The sequence below is a fragment of the Eptatretus burgeri genome, chromosome 15 (assembly GCF_056783735.1).
Source record: "Eptatretus burgeri isolate ZD-2024b chromosome 15, Ebu_testis_v1, whole genome shotgun sequence".
Taxonomy (NCBI): Eukaryota; Metazoa; Chordata; class Myxini; order Myxiniformes; family Myxinidae; genus Eptatretus; species Eptatretus burgeri.
The window spans coordinates 66,336,102-66,358,811 of NC_140975.1; the positions used below are offsets into that span (position 1 = coordinate 66,336,102).

General features: G+C 43.3%; 2 protein-coding genes across 11 annotated transcripts in view; one reads left to right on the plus strand and one right to left on the minus strand.

Moving 5' to 3' along the window:
• The window catches only part of LOC147012380 (uncharacterized), a 77,984-nt gene extending 62,266 nt beyond the window's left edge, over positions 1–15,718 (plus strand). For 6 of the 8 annotated variants that reach the window (XM_085856481.1, XM_085856477.1, XM_085856486.1 and 3 more), the window contains one exon: positions 1,998–2,447. Coding sequence is in view for 3 of the 8 variants with exons in the window: in XM_085856482.1 (XP_085712608.1) it covers positions 1,998–2,048 (51 nt within the window). In the remaining 5 variants the exon portion in view is untranslated. Of the gene's footprint in view, positions 1–1,997; positions 2,448–12,481 lie in introns of those variants that run through there. The other 2 variants (XM_085856484.1, XM_085856483.1) reach the window with 2 other exon arrangements.
• NEK2 (NIMA related kinase 2) overlaps positions 468–22,710 on the minus strand; it is a 24,007-nt gene continuing 1,764 nt past the window's right edge. For all 3 annotated transcript variants that reach the window (XM_085856475.1, XM_085856473.1, XM_085856474.1), the window contains exons 2-10: positions 22,530–22,643; positions 20,171–20,388; positions 16,379–16,619; positions 12,419–12,501; positions 12,159–12,285; positions 10,848–11,085; positions 10,660–10,714; positions 3,239–3,306; positions 468–2,815 (exon numbers count right to left, since the gene is read on the minus strand). In XM_085856475.1, coding sequence (XP_085712601.1) covers positions 2,628–2,815; positions 3,239–3,306; positions 10,660–10,714; positions 10,848–11,085; positions 12,159–12,285; positions 12,419–12,501; positions 16,379–16,619; positions 20,171–20,388; positions 22,530–22,625 — 1,314 coding nt within the window. In that variant the 5' untranslated portion in view covers positions 22,626–22,643 and the 3' untranslated portion in view covers positions 468–2,627. The remainder of the gene's footprint in view (positions 2,816–3,238; positions 3,307–10,659; positions 10,715–10,847; positions 11,086–12,158; positions 12,286–12,418; positions 12,502–16,378; positions 16,620–20,170; positions 20,389–22,529; positions 22,644–22,710) is intronic.

Below are 22,710 nucleotides of genomic sequence, written 5' to 3' on the forward strand. Positions count from 1 at the left end.
ATGTAGTTAATCTTAAAACTGAACTCTCCAAACAATCTCCCTCCCTGCTGTCCTGATGATGCTTTGTTTAGTCTGTCTTGAGTAGATGCTCCCCCTCCATCCCTTCACTCACCTCCAATGGCTTCACGGCATTCACGCTGCTCAAGAGAACGTGGAATGTCTTAAATTTATTTGCATACCCAACAACATCCCTCCTTGTCACCTTTGTACCAACTGCCTCCCAGACACTGACTTTTTTCATCTGAGAAGGTGGAGAAAGTTCTGGCCAGACTTTGATGAGCCCTTATAAGTGTCAGCACCAGTTCTCAATTCCTGCTCTCATGGTTTTGCTTAGTTTCATCTCCCCAGCGTGTCCTTCACATTTGACTGCCATCTGCTTGTAAAATGGCCAGCACCATCCCTTATACAACTAGAGTTCATGGAACACCTTACCCCACACAGTCTTGAGAAAAAGGACATCAGAAGGGTTCTTTTAACTCTTTATTTGCGTTTTGCACTAAACAAACAGCGCTAGGTGCCACCATATTTGTCTGAATGCTGAATCTTAGTTACTCTGCTCGTAGGGCATGACACATCAAGCACGCAGAAGTTTGTTCAGCATTATAAAGTGTTAAAAGAAAACTTACAACAGAACAGTAACAAAACGTAAGTACTTGTCAAACACAGCAAGGGTCTGGGCTGAAAGCAGAAACATTCAAGAACGGAAGCCAAGCATCGCAAGTCGTGTGATCTGCCAGATCCGGCATGTGATCACACGGCCAGTGGTTAAGAAAAAAAAAATTTTTTGAAATGGCAGCAACCGATTGGTAATTAAATGTTTACCTAAAGTGCAGCTCATGCCCCTTTCCTGAATGTAAAATAGACTTTGACATGATGAACATGCATTGCGACTCAGGAGCACAGTTCCTCGATGGTCAGACTCACTTGACAACGTCATGGTCTTGATACGAATGTAATATACAGTACTGCACAGAAAAGGCAGTTTGTTTTTGGACTATGTTTGCAAGGATGTGTGGACGGACTGCCATCACCCCATTGGTTGGACAGCTGGTCCCTTGGTTGGACCCCATTAACCGGTTGGACCCCATTGGTCAACCCATGGCCCAGTGCAATTGGAATTATCCGAGCTGTCTAACCACGATGTATTGGATATGCGCATAAGCAGTAGGCATATTTCTGCTTCATGGATGTACCCTGGGTTATTTTTTTTATTTTTGGGAGCGATTGTGGCAGATGTCTGTGGCCTATACACTGCCCAAATAAAGGAGTGAGCAATTGTATAAGAAATGAAGGGTTTTTTTTGTTTTTTTTTAAATACGTCATTTTGGTTTCAATCCCAGATTTCAAGGCTTATTGGTGTAACAAACCAGGTGTTGGCTTAACAGTTAATATGGCTAACTTAAGATCTACGGTCTTGAGTTTGAGCCCCTGTCGGGCCGTTAAATAACACCGGGTGGGTTGACTCAGCCCGTCATCCTTTCTGGGTTGGTAAAATGAGTACAGTATCAGCTTACTGGTAACAGGAGCACCATCAGGGGCACACTCACGCTCCCAGCAATGATGCACCGAGCAGCGACATGCTGCATCCGAATTGCTAAATATTAACAATAATAAGTGTGAGAATACAGAAGGGTTTTGTGTAATTAGTTGAGGTTTTTGTGCGTAATTTCGGTTTCGGCCAACCTTTTCAAGGCCGATTAGTGTGAAAATACAGAAGAGTCGCCCGTCATTTTGAAGGGCTTTTGTGCTAGTTCCTAATAACTGAAAATGAATGCCTTTTAAAACCTGGACTTGAGAAGGATCGGTTATGCCACCACGTACACAATTCCATAATTATGAAAATTATTTTAAAGAAAATATTTATGGGGTTATGAATCTCGTTTTGATTGTACAAGTTCACCGTCATGCACATTTGTCCAAAGATTGTATCAATCCACTTGCTTTTGCACAAGGTTTAACCTTCACCCATTCCTCTCTTGTTTTGCAAACTTTTTCAGAGAGACAAGAATCGAGCAGAACTTTTGCACTTCTTAAACCAATCCATGTGAAAGCAGAGGTATGAGGAATGCTGCTTTAGCATTTCGATATCGGATCTTCAGAAACGGGAACCAATATGTGCCCAAGCATTCTGGCAGTTTTTTTTTTTTCCTTCCTCCCACCCCATGATTCTGAAACGTTTATTTTGTTGTACGTCTGATAGACAATCTTCATTTTGTGCAAGTTGAAAACTTGCTTCTTTTTTTTGCAAGTCAACATTATTTGTCGAAGGTGCCATAAACAATCGAAGCGAATGGAATCATTGTATGTACATTTGTAAACATGATGGCAGTGTAGCCAAAGCATTTTTCAAACCGCTCGTTGGCCTTGATACCGAGCTATCTGTGTGCCTGTAAGTCATCATCATGGAGATATTTAGTGTACAGTTTAATAAAATATTGTGTATCATATTTGTCGTCAAAAATGGACGGTCAAAACAAACTACATATTATGCAAATCGACCGTCGATTCGAAACAAATACTTTATTTAACATTTGTACAGAATCTGAAATTCAAATATCAGTCACACGTCGCCGGACAAAATCGGTCTTTACCCCGGGCCGAAACAGCTCCACCGAGGGTGTTCCAATTCATCGCAAATTATGCAGATTTCCGCACCGAGTGTGTAACTGTGATCCTTCACCGAGCAGCAGGTGGCAGCCTCCATTCGGCACCTGTCGTCTTCCTTTCGACCTTTGGCGCACATCTTCCGTGTACTCGTTCTCTTTACCAGGTGCAAAGTGCACTTTCTTTTCTGTCCCAAAGCCATTCTTCATGCCTGAGTGTCCATAACCCAAGCGTTCATCAATACATTTGAACATGTTCCTTAAATTTGACAAAAACAAAAGTATGCTTTTGTAAAAAAAAATAAAAAATAACTTCGCCGACCAACCAGTCACAAACGATATTCACAATAAGCAATGTCAAACTGCCTGGGTGTATGCATGGCTCTCGATTACACCGAGGCACCACAACTCAGACACGACCATAGGGAGTTCCCAAATGCATGGATGTGCATGGAATGAACGAACACCACAAATGGACTTTGATGGCAAGTGTCAAAATAACAGTTGGGTATGATTAGTTTTGTCATCCTATTGGGTGTATTTAAAATAAAATATAATATAAAAAGGAAGATTGGAGTGCATCTTCAGAACAACTTGACGAAGTTGCATCAAAATCGAATCGGTTTTCCTATTACCTTGATGGGGGTGCTCTCTCAGGCCCAGCATCGTGTTCAGTTCAAACTGTTTTAGAAGCAGTTCAGCTCTGTACAGGACAGGATGCAAACAAATGCTTCCATGACTATTGCATAAATGTCATCATTTTAATAAAACAAAAAGTGAGAGGAACATGTAACCAGGCAAGACAAATTAAACACAAGTACGTTTGTCCGGCTTGCAACCCGTTTTATGGTGTCAGGAAAAACGCCATGCCACAATCATTGGGGTCCTGCTCCTTCCTACATCAACTACAGCTTGGAATATATAGTTGCTCGGGAAACCACATGGTTCGTTGCCATGTATGAGAATCTGCATATTCAGACCATGTACTCAAGCAGGACCTTTGCTATTAAGTGCTTCATCTTCATCCAGTCAATGCAACTTGATTGACAAATTTCCTGACAATATCTGCTGCTCTTCCTTCGCTCCAATTGGTTCTTCTGACCACGTCCTTGTTAAAGTGGACATCTCTCTGGCTGTTATCAGAGAACCACCTCACCGCCGTCGAGTCTGGCATTTCACTCAAGCCGACTGGCAGGGTCTCCGAGCAGCCATCAAACTTACAGACTGGTCTCCTATCACTACTTTCTCAAACATCAACTCATCCTGGGAATTCTTTCAAAGAAACTTGCTCTCCCTCATGCACAGATTTATCCCCTCTCGTGTTCAGTTGTCTTACCCTTCCTCCCGCCCTTGGTTTACTGAAGCTTGTGGCGAGGCAGTTGTCCTGAAACAACTTGCCTTTGCCTCATGGAAAGCAAACCCAACTGAGGGCAATCTCAGTTCTTTCCACAAAGCTCGGAACAAGTGTGTATCTACCCTCAAGAGAGCCAGAAAACAACATCTTTCTCATCTCAAGTCTGAACTCTCAAACCTCTCTCCCTCCTCAAAATCCTGGTGGCGTTTAATCAAATCTGTTTCTGGTGTATGTTCCCCTCCATCCCCTCCCTTACCTCAAATGGCCGCACTGCTGATTCCACACGTGATAAAGCTGAATGTCTAAACTCGGTGTTTGCAGCTAAATCTTGTGTCCCAAACCCATCACTATCTCTACCCACTTTACCCAGTCGCACCCAACTGTCCCTGGACTCTGTATCCTTTTCTCCTGACAAGGTGGAGAGCTTGCTTTCAAACCTCGAGTCAGATTCTGCAACCGGTCCAGACGGCATCAGCCCACGTGTCCTCAAAGCCTGCTCTTCTGCTCTTGCTCACCCTCTCTCTGTTCTATTCACCCTCTCATTTTCCCAAGGTCATCTGCTATCTGCTTGGAAATCTGCTAACATCACTGCTCTGCATAAAAAGGTGCAAAAACAGATCCCTGTAACTACAGACCAATCAGCCTTCTCCCAATCATCAGCAAGGTTATGGAATCCATCATCGCTTCAGACATGAAATCCTTCCTCTTCTCCAATGGCTTGATTTCCAATCATCAATTTGGTTTCAGACCAGGTCACTCTACCCTGGATATGCTGCTACTGCTCTCCCATCAATGGATGGAGGTCCTCAATGCCAGACAGGAAATCCGAGCCGTATCCCTGGACATATCACGTGCTTTTGACACAGTCTGGCACCCTGCCCTACTCACCAAACTCTCTTCCCATGGTATTCAAGGCCATCTCCACTCATGGCTCGCAGACTTCCTCTCCTGTCGCAGTCAACGTGTGGCCCTAAATGGAGTTCTTTCATCCCCTCTTCCTGTGCAGGCTGGAGTTCCTCAAGGTAGCGTTCTGGGCCCTGTTCTTTTCTGGTTTTCATCAATGATCTCTCGGACTCTCTGGAAAATCCTCTATTTCTCTTTGCCGATGACTCCACCCTCTGCCGTACCATCTGTCATCCCTCAGACCGGCAAGCAGCAGCTTCTTCGCTCACTGCAGATCTGGATAAAATCACAAACTGGTCCAACACGTGGAACATGTCTTTCAATCCACACAAATCTCACACTCTCACTATGTCTCTTCGAAAGGACCGTTTACAAAACCCCCCCATCCACTTTCTCAACAATCCTCTGGAAGAAGTCTTTTCTTTCAAGCTTCTGGGTCTCACTATCTGCCATGACCTTTCCTGGGAAAGTCACATTTCCAACCTTGCCTCAAAAGCCAGTCGCCGACTGGGAATCCTCCGTCGTGCAAAGTCCTTCCTCGGCCCTCTTGAGCTCCTGACTACTTACAAAGCTTTTGTCCGTAGCCTGATGGAGTACTGCTCCCGCCTCTGGGCTGGTGCTCCTGCCTCCCACCTTTCTCGACTTCACGCTGTCGAAACCAGGGCTTTTAAGATCATTGGCATCTCCCGCAATGAAGCTGAGTCTTTGGGCCTCTCACTCAATCACCGCAGGTTGGTCGCTGGTCTTTCTGTCTTCTACCGACTCCTCTCCAGCCTTGCCCCCCCTGCTCTCTCTGCGATTTGTCCCCACCACATTTCCACAGGGCGCTCAAGGTCCGCCAACAACCCCTTCTGGTAAAAGTAACAAAATCACGAATGACTGGTGATGTTCAGTCTTTCATTCTTCTTTTTCCCGCCTTTGGAATAAACTTCCTCACTCTATTCTTTCCCATTCTTCCCTCCAGGCTTTCAAAACAGCTATTCACCACCACCTCTTATCTTCCCCCATGCAAATCCTCGATCTTTTCTACCCCGATAATCCACCCAAGCCCACTTCCTTCAATTCTCCTGCTTTCCTTCCTGAAAGTCCCTGTAATGTCCATCTTCTCCTCGCCATGTTCCCCGTCCCATCCCCATCCCTCTCCCTTCCACAGTTCACCTGTGTCTGTTCCCCAATGTTTTGTCCCTTCCACTCCCGCCCCTCTTGTCTCATGCCTCCTTGCTGTGAGTTGTGTGTTAGCTCTCATACGAGCCTCGACCAAGGTATACAAAAAAAAAAAAACTTCAGGACAAGTTATTTAAGAATAAAAAGCTCAACTACGAAAGAGCTTTACAAATAATAATAAAATAACTCGTGAGGGAGTCGACTTCTTTCCAACGAAATGGATAAAACTACATTAATATATATATATATATATATATATATATATATATATATAGTCAGACCCCGACATTCACAGGGGATACGTTACTGAAAAATGCCGTGAATGTCGGAGTATTGTTTATATGGGAAAAAGGGGGATAGGTTCCTGGCGTTTCGAGATTTATAAGGGAAAAATCAAAAATCTCATGAAAAACTGAGAATACGCCCACAAACACATGAAGTACAAGGCTGCAAATGTAGAAGTAGGTCAGAAAAAACGTGAATACGCCCACAAAAAAGCCGCGAATACGCCCACAAAAAAAATACGCGAATACGTGAAGCACAGGGCCGCGGATGTTGAAGCTGGTGAGTAAGACAGCGAATACGCCAGTGAAAAACCATGAATACGCCCATGAAAGAAATCATGTATATGTTAACCACAGGGTCGCGAATGTAGAAGCAGGTCAGAAAAACCACGAGTATGCCCGCGAAAAACCACGAATATGTGAAGCACAGGGCCGCGAATGTATAAGCTGGTCAGAAAAACACTAGTACACCCGCGAAAAACCATGAATATGTGAAGCACAGGGCTGCAAGTGCAGAAGCAGGTCAGAAAAACCATGAATATCTGAACCACAGGGCCGCGAATGTATAAGCAGGTCAAAAAACCATGAGTACGCCCGTGAAAAACCACAAATATCTGAACCACAGGGCCGCGAATGCAGAAGCAGGTCAGAAAAAACATGAGTACGCCCTCAAAAAAAAAACGTGAATATATGAGGCTCAGGGCCCCAAATGTAGAAGCAGGTCACATTTTACGAGCCGTTAATGTAGCGGTCCGACAGTACTCGCGTTTTGGGGTATAATTCATCTCTTTTGAATACGAGAATAAACAGGTATACGTATGTACACACATCAACACTTATGGAAGAACTGAGCAACGAACGACTGCGTAACATATATACCGAGATAAACAAACACGTTGGACAGATACAGCTTGAGCTATACAAAGCAAAAGATCAGAAATTCACATTTAAATTGAAACATGATTGCTATCTCAATAACTACTGTGCAATAAGCAAGATTTACACAGGACACACCCACAAACTGGAGTTCCATGGATGGGAAATAGGGAATAATGTAAAGATCAAAGAGCCTGGATTTAGCGAAAACGAGTATTCGTTGAAGGAACATGTACATCCTGCTGCTTTTGGAGGAAAGTTGGGGCTATGGACCAGAAGAGATAAGACAAATAATTTCATGTTGATCAGGGTACATGTGGTGAGGAGAGCAAGAGGGGGATGGGATGAAATGGATAAGAGATTCTAGAATTTGAGATGGACTACATTTTTCCATGTAACTTCATAATCGTGTCTGTATCCATCTTGTCCATCCCATACATCTTTTCCTGCCCCCCCCCATTCCTCCCCACACCCATCATTTATCCAAGCCTGCTTCTATCTTGGCCTTCTACTCTGGTTCCCCGTGTTTCCCCCCAACTGTTCCCCACTTCCTTTTGTTCTGTTGTGTCCTGATCCGTTCAGTGTACTAACACTGGCTCTTCCATGAGCCTTGACCAAGTAACCCCCCCCCAAAAAAAAGTTTTGGATATGTCACTTACGAATCGGGGAACAAAGATGAAGCACTCATTGCAGACAAACCTGTCCACTTTTCATAAGCTATTAAGGACCATTTGTTTATTACGAGAACAAAATGGCAGCATTTTGCTGACACCCCCAACCCCTCCCATTCCAGCCATGAATGCATAATAAATGGAGTTTGGGTTGTTGGTGAAAATGGTGTTGATGTTCAGGTCCGCCTTGTCCAAATGTTGCCACGCATTTAATCCTTAAATTGAAATGGGCTATGTCACATGATCGAAATTTTAAAGGGATCCACAGCACAGGTTCTCACTTAATGAGGCTATTTCTGCTTCATTTGCAGAACTACAATCAACACCGAAGATGTATTCACTCAGATAAAACTTTTTATGGCATTAACTCAATTTGGCCTGGGATCTTTGATAATCCAATTTGCTTATCAGCGACTCATTTGTTCCAATTAGTATTATTGTAACAAATTAATACACAACGAGCAATACGTATTCAGTGTCACGTCTGCACTTTGTGTTCAGCTTTAAATTTCCTTTGTTGAAACCGAGCTACTTTGATAGAAATTAATGAGTTAACCAAACGGGTGGCCCTTTGACCCTCAGGATTGGTCCATTTCGCATTCCCAATTTGAACCCACAGCTCATGATACTTTGGGCCCAGGTTCAAATCTCATATCCTCTGTATTAGAGGGCCATGCCTGAATAAAATGAATACCCTCGATTATGATTATAAATTATTTTGACAATCTTTGACACAAACACAATCAAATGGACTCCATATACACTTGGTCCCCTATTTACACTCGAGATATGTTCCTAAAACTCCTGCAAATTGAAAAAGCCTCAATTGAAAGCAGTTTTCCCATATGAACAATTCGGCCGAGACCGAGCGAAGCGAGGTTGGGGCCGTTTATTCCTGATACGTGAAACACCCTGCAACCCACGCATATACAAAACATTCCTGGAACATCAGCCACAGTTTCCATCCAATCATCATGTGACTTTGTTAAAAAATATGGCCAAGGATGGTTGGGGACACCCCTTACCAAAATTAATCAATACAGAACATAGTCATCTGAATGTACCTCGCCAATTTCAAGCGTTGCTGATGTAGTTCCCTGGATATATGTTGAGGTTGAAGAAGCCCTAAGATCGGTATAAAGAGAAGCCTAGACAGCCTGGATCATTATCAAACTCATTGGCACATTTCGTTGACTTTAATGCTCGATTCAAATACTTAAGTTTCTCCATTCCCGTGTCTGTACGCTTCATAATTCGAACAGCATTTCCTGGGGTCACACTTTCAGCACAACTTTATTTTTGGAGCTTCAGTAATAATTGTCCTTGCCGTCGAGGAAGGTAGTCCGAGCACGCGGCTTATGACTAGGAGACACTCCCCACGCTCGTGCCGTTTCACATTTAATTCCACGTCCAAACTAATAGCTTTGCGAGCTAATATCTGCCCTGGGCACACGGCGCACCGTGTGAAGTTTGAAATGTGCAGCGTAGACCTTGTGATGCGGCTTGTCAAAATACATAAACATGAAAATTATGAAACGCAACGAAGAAAGTGTTCGGTATCTTTGTCAATGGCGTCAAGTTGAAAAGGCATAAAAAAAATAAAGGAATACCCACATTAGTATTTGGTAGCACATCCTTTGGTGTCGTACAGAATTTGAACCCCTGAAGGCATCGAATCGATATTCTGTCTGTATGGCAAGCTGATCCAGAATCTGTCAAATGTGGAGGAGATTTTGTTGCAGCAATTGTGGATTAGTTGGCAGCATTCGTGGTTATTCCACAGCTCCTGGTCCACTTGTTCCCAAACGTGATCGAAGGCCTTCGTGTCACAACTCTGTGGTGCCTCGGAAAGAAACTGCAGCTCATTCCGGCTCTTCCAGACAGGTGGTTCTGGAGGTATGGCATTGGGGCACCATCACCATTGGAGTAAATCCATATTGTAAAATGCCTTGCTGGTATACATGATACCCTCTTATCATTATAACAGCAAGGCATTTTCCAACATGAAACATATTTTGTGTCACCTCACTCTCGTCAAGAGGACACCGTTTCTTTGCTCCTGCTCTTGTGTTATCGTTTTTCCTGCTCGCAGGTTTCTTTCAAATTCCTATGTTTCCGACACTCCCGATCAAACCCCGTTGGGCAGACAGGTTCACAGCTGTCAAGGAAAGCTTAATTAGTTATTTAGTACGTGTTCTGTATGATCTTGCGTCGAGGCTGGATTCGTACTTTGTATAATAAATTATTCTTTAGAACGGTGCGCTGATCATTGTCGTCATTCTCATCTCATATTCATCATTTATATTAAACTGTTAAAACCAGCGTAGCGATGCAATATTGTTTACCAGTTAAGTCAAGGTGGGAAACTAATTAAGTAGAGTGACCATTAATTGGTCATGAAAAGGGTTGACTCTATGTCCCCGCCCAGTAGTTTAATTTGACCAATCACTGTCAGGTCATTCGGGGGTGGAACCCCCACGTACATGTGTGTGAGTGAACATCCTATGTGCTGCTCCTGTAACGAGACATGATGTAGTCCATTTGATTGTGTTTGTATCAGAGATCATTAAAATAAAGTTTATTTTCTTACAATCAGGGTGTTCATTTGATTCTGGCAGGGCACTGTATTCATCCATAGCCTACCGTTCTTAATAGTGTAATAAAGTACACCGACGTCTCCGATGCACCATGTTTCTAAAATAATAATAAAAAAACAATATTTTAATATCACCCTAATAAATAACCACAACATTAGTATAACCTATTAATACATTTAGAGAAAATTTAAATAATGCGCACTTTACCTTTTTAACGTTTCCTTGGCGAGCTTCTCTCTTGTACACAATTCCTTCTCACGTTCTGTAATTACAAACCACAATCTCTAATAAATCAATGAAGGGAATCTTGTTTGCAACACCAATTCTGCGACCATTCCTCCACAACCTCCCTGAAAATATCAGGGAAAAGAAGAAGCAGCAATGTCGGGCCGTACGTTTGAGACGCTCTTCACGTTCTCGCATTGCCAGCTCGCGTGCCAGCAGCCGGTCTTCCTTTTTTTGCAACACACTTCGGTCATCTTCACACAACCTGTATTTCTCGTCTGGGACGTCCCTTAATGGTGAAGAGCAGCAGACGCCATCGGGTGACATCTGCAGACCCTCTGCCTCTTCAGCATGCTCTGCCAGTGAGTCGCACTGCAAGAGCTGCTCAATTGATGGCCGCAAATAATCCTACAAGAATAAAAATACCCCCCCCCCCCCCACCAGCATCCAATTTTAATCCAGTGAGAGTTTAAGGAAAGAGTACAAATCGACATGCGGAATGATTATCGTAACAGCAACAGCAAAGAATAAGTATCGCGCTGTCTGTTTAGACCTATGCCATTTACAGACTTTTGAAGAGTGTGTGAAGCATGTGAATGTTTTGAAAGAGGAACTCACTTCCTTCAAAAGGTCAAAAAAAACAACAAAAAACACCTGATGGGATTGCATGGAAAGCAAAAGGCAAACTGTGAAAAAACAATGATAAATGGCCCCGTACCAAGTACAGCGAAACGGTGGAATTATTCCAGAACACTTCAAGAATTATCGAGTTCATAAAAGACCTTACCCCATGCAGTCTTGAGAAAAAAAAGGGCATGAGACTTTATTGGAAGAGGAAGAAGAATCTCGAAGTTTCCCCCATCCTGGGAGTTTGGCGAATTTGATCGGTCGAGATGGCGTAAAATTCTGCCCAAGTAACGCTAAACTGAAGGTTGTTGGAACTTCCATCAAAGTGATTTGAGTCCTACAGTGTCCAAGTTTATAATTCAATTGAAATAAAATAAAAGTTTTAAAAGTTGTAGGAAAAAAACAAACAAACTTTTTTTGAAAGTTTACCGCTGTTGGTGCAGCGTCGTTTACACCACCTAATTTAACACTTTAGATTAGTTTGTGTCTAAGTTTCCTGTTTGGAATGATTTTCAATTTTGTTTCACTGCCAGGCAGGCAGACAGTTGCTTTACTGCGCTGTGCGCTCAGGACGAGATTCTGCACAGTTTGCCAGAGTTCCGCGAAACTGCAGGTTTGTGTTCCGATTCATGTTCCAGTGTTCAAAATGTAACTTTCAAATGAAAATAACGAGTTCCTCGATCGTAGACTGACCGACAAAGTGAACCAATTGGTTTGAGCTACACGCACGACGTGATCATTCATAAAGTCAAACATCAAGGTGGATAAGCAGAGATTTTATGAAGACCGACGGGAAGGAAGGGCATCGTCAGGAAGGATATACAGTAGCTGCTGTTACAAATTAAACACAGTACCTTTAAGTGCAGCATTCGAGAGATCACATGATTCAACTCGTCTGAAAAATGTAATGGGATCTTCTTGAATCTTCCTTCCTTAATCTTCTCAGCTAGCTGCTTTTGATTGCTTCCTGTAAAAGGGGGCCTAAAATAAAAAAAATAAACAAAATAAACAAAATAACATTCCCAAAGCAAAATGAAAAATAATTAATGTGTGTATGTAAATATAATGTATATATATAATTTATATTTGGGAGAAGGGAGAAAGATAAACTTACATCAGAGAACATAATTCATACAGTAGACATCCTAGTGACCAAATGTCCGATTTTTCATTGTAGGACATGCAGCAGAACTGCTCCTGGAGGAAAACAGTGCGAGGGATTCATTGAAGTTGCATCAACAATTGTGACGGAACACGTATAAAAAAAAATGAAATGACACGAGTTAGAAAATACAAATATTGACCGTGTCTTCAACCGGAAGACATTGTATGGACTTGGCAACGTCCTGCAACAAACACCAAACATGTTGCAGTTTACAAACAAGCTTCCAAATCCGAGCAAATGGTGAGAAAGTAATTTGATCTGAATTTAGATTTAAAATTTGCTTGTACAATCTCAGGTTAAATTAATTTATGAATGCTATGATGGCTCACGAATGTTGGACACAAAATTCCATCCATCCGTGACATTTTGGATGTTATTGAACCAAGCAACCCAACTTCTCCTCACGCCGACCCCCCCCCCCCCAAAACAATTTTTATCTACGTAAGGTCACATGTAAAGACATGGTCTGAGACCACGTCCAGTAATCATATTGCAGTCGGGAGAATGTTCGTCCATCCTGACCCTCCTGTTGTGGATTTCTCCTGTCCGGTTCCCTTTCCCATTCTTACATCACCAATGATGTGTTCGGTTATACAAATGAACCAATTTGTACAAGTACCCCTCACATGCAATGTAGAGTCAAACAGTCTACAGGCCTAGTCAGAGGCCTTGCATTTAAAAAAAAAATTTTGTCTTGCTGATGATTCTGATCTGATGAAATCTGATCCTGTCCTGTTGAGTTGTGGGGTTCCACAACGATATGTTGGTGGACCGTTGGCATTTGCTCTTTATCTGGATGGACTCAAACATATGCTACAAGCTACGTCATAATATCAACTATCACTGCTATGCTGATTATGTCCAGCTTGATGTATCTTTTTCCCCTGATCAGAACGGTGCGGTGAATACCCTTTGCAGACTTGAAGCCTGCATCGAAGATGTGAGACCTTGGATGAGTTCAAATTCACTCAAATTGAACGATGATAAATCCAAACATTTTCTTTGCTTCAAAATTGCAACGAGCCAAGATAAATGTGTCCAATATAAGCGCAAGTGGTTACTTCTTCAAAAACTTGTCAGAACCTTGGTGTTATGTTTGACTCATCCCATGTCAATGTGAAATCATGTCTCCAGTATACGTGAATCGGTATGATACCAATTGCGAAACTTGGATTTCATTTGTAAACATCTCACCCGTCCAGCAACAGAGAAACTTGTCCATGCCCACATTTCATCCCGCCTAGATTTCTGTAACTCCCTGTCATGTTAGCTTCTGAACGCGCAACTTTCCCGACTCCAGAAGTTACAAAATACTGCTGCACGGATTGGCACACCGTCCTCTCGAAGAACCCACATCACACCCAAACCGGAAACGCTCCACTGGCTCCCGGTTCGTGATCGAATTGTGTTTACGTTGTCGTCGCTCGTGTTTCATCGCTCGCATGGTTCTGCTCCATCCCACAATATAAGTTTAATTGTTCAATACAATGCCACGATAGACAGACACCTTCGTTCGTCTGATGCTGATTTACAATTATACCACAGACCCGCAATTCCTGATCCTTTTGTCATGCCGACACTTACCTTCGGAATAAGCTTCCGCAAACGATTCGTAGTTTATCCTCCCTTATTGCTTTTAAAGGCACACTGAAAACCCATTTCTTTCGCAATCGTTTTAATTGAATGATAGTGTTTTATTTGTGTTTCACCTGTTTATTAAATAAATTGTCTTTTTGCAGATTAAGATGTTTTAAGACTTGATTAATACTCTAACTTTAAATAAAATAAAATAAAATTATTATGGAACGTGTCATTACTTGACTGATACCGGCACACTATAAAATGTTAATTTTATTATTATTATTCTTTAACTTTTGGATGAGGGATATTGTGTCATTTTGGACTCCAAGATGTGTTTTTACTCATATTCTGTTAAAACAATAATTGCAGTTTGATTTCTGGATTCTCGAAACGTATTGTTACGGTTGTGGAAATTTGCATTACACCATAAAGGGTCCTCAGGTGAGATATATCGGTAAGTTCATGTGTAGTTAGCCCAAACCTGTTGTATAGAGGGAATATATGTGATCCATTCGGGCTGCGACGCTTCAGTTAGCCGTTTTTCTTTGGCTATTGTTAATTTGGTGCAAGAACAACAACGAACATCGCCACAACCAACATCGCCACAACCAACATCTCAACGATCACGCCATTCACTACACGACGCCACCTTCCACAACTACGCTACCACATCTTCGCCACTTGCCATTCAACAAGCACCGTGCGGTCACGATCTCCGCGGGACGGATGGTAGGGCGGCCGGGGTGCGAAAGGGCATCTCCCGCCCTAGTCTTTCTTCCCTCGTCATACGGCGCGTGCAAGAACAAAAACCAACAACGCCTGTGGGGTTTTCCCGCCTAATTTCCCTGCCTGAATCCCCCCACCACGCTTGGTGTGAAGGGGAGGGGTGCGGCAGCTCGCTCCCGATTGGTGGATGCACGGCGTGAGGCGGTCGGAGTGGGGGCACGCCCCCCTTCGAGAACTTTCTGGAAACGCCTCAAAGGGAGGAGCCAAGAACGGGGTGAAGGGCGGAGCCGGCCCCCACAAAAGGGTGGGCATGAAGAGTCGTTGTTGGTTGGTTGTTCCCTTGTCCCGGTTGGAAGCGGGAGGCTCTTGGTTCATGCAAGCGATTGACAAAAGGCGTGGACGTAAAGGTCGACGAGAACGTCGTTCCCTTTCCTGTTCCCTTGTCCTGGTTGGAAGCGGGAGGCTCTTGGTTCGTTCAAGCGATTGACAAAAGGCGTGGGTGTGAAGGTCGACGAGAACGTCGTTCCCTTTCCTGTTCCCTTGTCCCTGAAGGGGGATTGTGGAGAGTTGTGGTGATCGTCCCTGGTCGGAGGTTCTGTTCGTTCGTCCGAGCTGTCGGGCGGACGACGTGCAGGCGCACGGAACGAGCCAGTGGACCATGCCGGAGGGACTCGGAGTTACGGTCGCCAAGGACTCGACGCGCTCAGGGAAGTCGCGACTTCCTTTTCTTTTGGGGTTTTGTGTAAATGTCTGTAGGTGGCGCCAGTCTTGAAAAGTAGAACTGTTATAAGTGTTGCCGTGTAAGTCATATTCGGTTGTAGATCTGCGTTGGTTCTTTGCTTGTGTTTTTCTTTACATAAACGTATACGTGTATTGCTTTTGTTCCTTTGTTTTATTGTAATATACGTGCCTTCCTTGAATAAATGTGCTTGTCCGATTGTTCCCCGTTTTGCTTCGTCTTTTTCTTTTATTGAATCTCCATCTTGCATCACGTAAGGGATTCGTAGTGGGTTTCAACATCCCGGTAATTAATCGGAAACGTCAAGGCCGATGATAACTCCGCTCGGTTATCCCTGTAATACGGAACGAACCGCTTAAGTGGTTCGTGTCCGGAGTCGGCCTGTGGCGTGGTCCCATCCCTTGGCAGATTACCCGTGTGAGTACCATAGGTATATCGACTTTCAGCGATTTACCCTATCTCGCGCGGGTGGACTGCGGACTGGGTGGTGGTGGGGTTAAACCCCCACCCGTGACTGGCTCCTGGCAGTAGTTCCCGGAGGGTCACGACTAAATTGTCCGTTCTGGTGGGCGAGGCGGCCGCCATTCGAGTCAAGCGGCCGATCGCACGCCGGACGGGCTGAAATTCGTAACAGTATGTACACATGAATATTCAAATTTGACCACGAGACAAAATGGTTCTTCCAGATAGGTCATGTTCGACCCCCATTTCCCCTGTTCAAGAACGCAACCGAGTTATGCCGACTAGTCTTGATCGTGAAGGCTAGTGTTGAACTGCATCGGTATACCGGGGTCTGCAACACGAGTAAGAGTTCACGTTGATGCGACACATATATTCCAGTAATCTACCAGAGGATAACTCACAGGTGACATGTAATACGGTGTACCGACGAAGGTCTTGGCAAAGCTGTTATCATGTTGCAAGATGCGTGCTAGACCAAAATCTCCGAGCTTGACGTTCCGCTGTGCATCCAGGAACACGTTGGCAGGTTTAAGGTCACGGTGCAGCACCGTACGACCTCCATAACTCCGGCGGTGACACTCTCGCAGCGCCAGAAGCAGTTGTCGAAACACTCGCATCACGAAGACCTCATCAAAGAAATGCCTGAGGGATGACAATGATCTCACCTCCGTTAGGCCGTGACAACCTGATGCAATGTAACTTTACTAATCTTCAATCATGCCTGCCCATGGCAAATGTACAAGAAGGCATAATTTTAATGAATTTGAGATATTGTTTACATTCAATAAGTTTAAACAGCACCAAGCACTTATCACATCCACAAAGTGAGACCATTTTCCAGTTTCATTAAATAAAAACAAAACATACAAAACTAGAGGGGGAGCACTCGGGAGAGTGCAAAACCTCCGCCGTCAATACTGCTGGGTCACTCAAGTGAACCTTATATCTTATTCATGAAATATGATGTCAACAGTGCTGACAGAGTTATAGTTCTTTTCTCCAACATTTTTTTTTTGGGGGGGAGGGGGGGTTGGAAATCACTTAAAACATGTAAAAATGCAAAAAAAAAAAATCGAAATCTTGTTGAAAAAAAGTTGCAAAATTTTTTTTCTCCAACAATTTTTTTTTGGGAGGGGGGGTTGGAAATTACTTAAAACATGTAGAAATGCAAAAAAAAAAATTCTTTTTGAGGGGGGGGTAACAATTTTTTTGGGGGGGTTGGAAATCACTTAAAACATGTAAAAATGCAAAAAAACATTTTCTCCAACAATTTTTTTTTTGGGGGGTTGGAAATTACTTAAAACATGTAGAAATGCAAAAAAATTTCTTTTGGGGGGGGGTAACAATTTTTTGGGGGGTTGGAAATCACTTAAAACATGTAAAAATGCAAAAAAACATTTTCTCCAACAATTTTTTTGGGGGGGGGATAATTTTTTGGGGGAGGGGGTTGGAAATCACTTAAAACATGTAGAAATGCAAAAAAAAATTTCTCTAAATTTTTTTTTGGGGGGGGGGTTGAAAATCAAAACGTATAAATGCAAAAAAAAAAATATTTTTGGGTGGGGAGGGTAAAAAAATTTGGGGGGGTTGGAAATCACTTAAAACATGCAGAAATGCAAAAAATAATTTCTTTTTTGGGGGGGTAAAAAAATTTGGGGGGGGTTGAAAATCAAAACGTAGAAATGCAAAAAAAAATAATTCTTTTTTGGGGGGGGGTAAAAAAAATTGGGGGGGTTGGAAATCACTTAACATGTAGAAATGCAAAAAAAAATTTCTCTATTTTTTGGGGGGGGGGTAAAAAAAAATTGGGGGGGGGGGGTTGGAAATCACTTAAAACATGTAGAAATGCAAAAAAAAAAATTTTTTTTTCCTCTAACAATTTTTTTTGGGAGGGGGGAACCAAATCCAAAATTTAATGGCATGATCCTTGGACCATACCTAACCCCCCCCCCCCACCAAGTTTCGTCGAAATCCGTTGAGGAGTTTTTCCGTAATACTGTTCACAAACAAACAAACAAACAAAAAAAACCAATATCTTGCCAAAAGGTGACCACGTGTGACTTCTTTAAGGTCACACTGAGGTGAACAGAGGAGCTGCTATCCACCAGGAGCGACTCCTTGAGGAATATCTGCCTACGAGAGATTCCGATGAGAATCGTTCTACAGAGTAACCATGAAAAATATGCGTTTGCCTCATAACATCACCAAATGACGTCATAATGTCTCAAGCTTGACATATCTAGAAAGCACTCATCGAGGTGTTCAATTTGAGGTACTACACGATATGGTTCCTAAAACTTGAAAATTTGACCTTGGGGTCAAATATGTTTGACCTCAGGCGCTAACGATGAAGGTCAAGGCCAATCACCACCAAAAATTAATCAGCTGAGCGCCAGACCATGATCTATATTCCCATAAAGTTTGAAGACGATCCGATCAAAATTACTCAAAAAATAAGGGTTTCGTCGACTCCCCTGATTTGCGACAAAGTGACCTTGACGTTTGACCTTGACCTTCAAAATTTTATGCGCTGAAAGGGACCTCTATAGGCCTCTGATATGCGAAGTTACAAAAATTTCCAATGATAACTGTGCTCTGCAGAGTGATTTATACGTGATTACAGACCAAAAAAAAACAAAAAAAAAACCATATGAAGGTCAAGGCCAATCGCCACCAAAAATTAAGCAGCTGAGCGCCAGACCATGAAGTATATTCCCATGAAGTATATTCCCATGAAGTTTGAAGACGATCCGATCAAAATTACTCAAAAAATAAGGGTTTCGTCGACTCCCCTGATTTGCGACAAAGTGACCTTGACCTTCAAAATTTTGTGCACTGAAAGGGACCTCTATAGGCCTCTGATATGCGAAGTTACAAAAATTTCCAATGATAACTGTGCTCTGCAGAATTTTTTTTATACGTGATTACAGACAAACAAAAAAAATAAAAATAAAAAAAAACATACAAGCTGACTAACATATCTTGCAAAAACTCGTTTTGGCAAGATAACAAACAGAAATGGGGTGAAAACAGTAACCTCCATCCATCTTCGAAGATGACGGAGGTTAACTAGAAGGGCACTTACTCGGTGGAGTGCATACCTCCACCTACATCCGGATTCAAATCTTCACCAAAACCCAATCGGCTCGCTCTTCTCACACATCCAACGTATCCACCACGTTTCATCCGAATCCATCGACAACTTTTTAAGATATCGTGCTATATATCATTTTTGGCCCCATCTCTCAATGTTGAAGTTCTTTGCTGTGTGACATCTTGCCTTATTCCATTTATAAACCGTTTCCAACCTGCTCGATTGTCTTTCCACCATTGGTTCGACATAGCAAATGTAATAAAGAGATGGGAAATTATAACCCACCAATTTGCTGCATGAGCTTAGCTGGCCTCCCGCATACGGTTTCGCTCGGCCATACATAATAAGTAGACAGGGTGGGAAGTCGAGAGCATGGTTCCCCAGTTGGGATAACTAAATCACGGTAAGGTAATGCGAGGACCCTGCTCGATTCAGTTGCCTCAACCGGCGTTCACGGTGGCTCAGCAACCCGTTGGGCCGCGGAGTTGTCCGTGGCTTGTGGGCTTCAGGGTCAGAGGTTGAGTAACGGGTCCGAGCCACCCCCTCGTGAACCCCACGTGTTTCCCCCGAACATGCAACAATATGATCCATTTTAGAAACCTCTTCCACTGTCTGATAGTTCAGCAATGGCAGCGGATTTTTTTTCGGGTATCTGGGTGATGAGGTACTTTCTGCCTCCTCTCCACCACACTTCCTGGCAAAAGGCACATTGGGAAATTGCCCACCCCCTACTCCGGCGTCCCAGGTTATAACCAAGCTTCATGTCCCCATTGGCATGGCAGAAGCCAAGATCGATGTTGGGACATAACAAGTAGGTTTAGATGTAAATGAGAGTCATACATGGGCAGAACTTTTTTTCCCAACAACTGTTGCACAAATCACCATAAGCAAACACCTCCCCTGTTGTCTTTGGTTGGAGAATTATGTGACTTTTATTAACCAGTAAGTAGCTGCTCCTGTCAGTAATTTGGAGCGGGTTGACGGTCAAATCTTCATGATTCTGGCTGCACAACGTTGAGTTCAGAAACTACAAAAAACAGGGATGAACTATCTGGTTGAGTCAAGGCAACATCTGTTGCTTTCAGCAAACGTACAATACCTGTCTCGGCGATAGCTGGCTATGAGATTAGCCAAGTCACCACCTTCACAATACTCCATGACGATATACAACGTTGCATTGCTGCGATCAATAATGCGGTCGTAGTATCGCACAATGTTTGGGTGTTTCAATTCTCGGAGCAAGTTCACCTCAGACACCAGCTTTTGCTTCTCAGCTTCAGTCATGGTTCCATAGTCCAACACTTTCCATACAAGAACCTGATGGAGACACAACAGTGTGCACCTTACATTAGGAGCAACTTCATCGCGAAACGCACAAGAGGAAAGCTGATTGGACAGACAGTACATGCAATGATGGAAAAGAGAAGAAAATCATGAATACGAGGGTGTAAAAAAAACTGGTCAAACAAAACTAACTTAACAGGTGACAGCTGTCGATAACCACGGTTAAGGAATGCTGTTGGGATTTATGGAAGATGGGTTACATGTCTCCAGGTTGTGGGAGAGTGGCGGGTGGGGGTTGGTTGTAGGAGTCGGTGGGATCTTTACTCCATTGCTAAACCCTAAATAAATAAAAACAACTGGTAGCAATGAAGTCTGCTTTATAATGACCAAGTGTAAAATCATGTCTCTCAGCACCCCGTGTCCCATCAATGACACCTTTCTCGCAAGAAGCATGGAGAGATTTTTGTTACACTTTTTTTTAAAAAGCGACAAGTTTTTAAACTTCATCCGCCATTGTTGGAGGAGGGCAGGGCTTGGCAAAAAAACCCCAAAAAAGTTGGACCTTTGCATTGTCATGTGTTGTTGTTTTTACTTTTTTCTCAAAAATAGGGGGCCACCGACCTGACTGCGATGCCGCAGCGATGGACCCGGTGGTTGGGCGTCAACGTGGACCATTCCGATCGTGATGAGAACTTTACATTCCACAGAATCCAGGAGAGACAGATGTCATGTTGGGGTGCCAATCCGTAGGGGAGATCAGTTCTCCGTTGAGCCACAACAAAGGTATTGTAAGGCAGGAGTAGCTATGATTTTTCAGCGACTTGGATCGACAGAGAACGCCCAGTTCGTAGCTTGCTTTGGAGTTCTGCTTTTCTATGTAGTTGACGCAAGAGAGGTCATGGCAAATGGTGAGGCCGATAAGTTAAAGAAACTAAATCTGAAGGTTGACCATTTCACCAAAGAAAGAAGGCAACAACATCTCAAGAAATTGCAGATCTCTGGGATCATTAACTCATTAGAAGGGTGCTCGGTAGAGCGCATACCTCCGCCGCACAATGCCTGATCTAATACAATATATCAGGCCCAATAAATTCTTGAAATATCGTGCTTTGAATTGTTTTTAGCTCCATCTCTGAATGGTGAAGAATCACTTGAAAAATTAAATAATTCTCCTATCCAGATTCAGATCTGCACCAAAATCTAATCGGTGCTTCCTCGTCACATATTCAACCTGTCCACAAAATTTCATCCGAATCCGTCCAAACTTTTTGAGATATCATGCACACACACACAAAAAAAAACAAACAACCAGAAAGACAGACAGACAGGGGTGAGAACATAACCTCCTTCCACGTTCGGTGACGGAGGTAATAAAGCTCGCCAGAAAACTTGTTCACCCCAATTAAAAAAGAGGCCGAGGTGAGAAAGCTACCAAACTTGCAGTGCTTGGAGATTTTCAAATACCTTGTCCACAACACCGCACACTATACTGGAGCAGCATCGAGACATTACGTACCTCCTGGGTTGGTCCACTGAACTCAAGGCCAGTTTAATCCTGCCCCCCCCCGAAGGAAAATTTTATTGACAAGCAAGCACAAGATCTCTGTCCCATGGCTTCACTCGGCCGTGCCGTACCTGCTACACGTTCAACATCCCGGTGGTTGAAGCACCAACGAATGGCATACCTTACCGGATCGGTGATGAGCTGGTGACATGGATTATGCAATGTGTGCACATGGACACGCTCCAGTTTCAAAGAGAATACATCGGAGATTTTAATGTGAGACTTCATGATGAAGTGTAATAACTTGGTTAAGGAATGGCTCTCATTTGTGGAGGTGTGCTTGACTTGGTTGCGATACAACATGATCACGAGCATTCGTGTTTCGTGTGCAGCTCCTCGCTGTTAGGGTTAGAGCAGGAATTTGTCATTTGTTCAGAATGTCGGCGATAGCATCCTTCATGGAGACGAGGCGAGCTGTGGGATCTTTCACGTCCACCAACTAATGCCAGCAGTCGGGATGAAAATGCCCTGCCTGTCAAACACCAGGGTGGCAGTTTATAGTTGGGTTGGGATTCAAACCCAGGTGAGACAGCTCCGAGGGGAGTTAGTATACCTGTCGACTCTCCTGCCAGCCAAAAATATATATAAATATAAATAGTAATAATAATACCTTTTCATCCGACTTGCGGAGAATCTTCTGACACTCTCCGTAGGACCCCCAACCAATGGTGTTCAGGACTTGGTAATCCTCCATTTGAGAAGGCATCGTGAACTTGTTAACAGACTAAACGATAAAATTAAAAATGACAACACAGGATTAAAATTAAAAAATCTTCTCATGGAATAGAAAT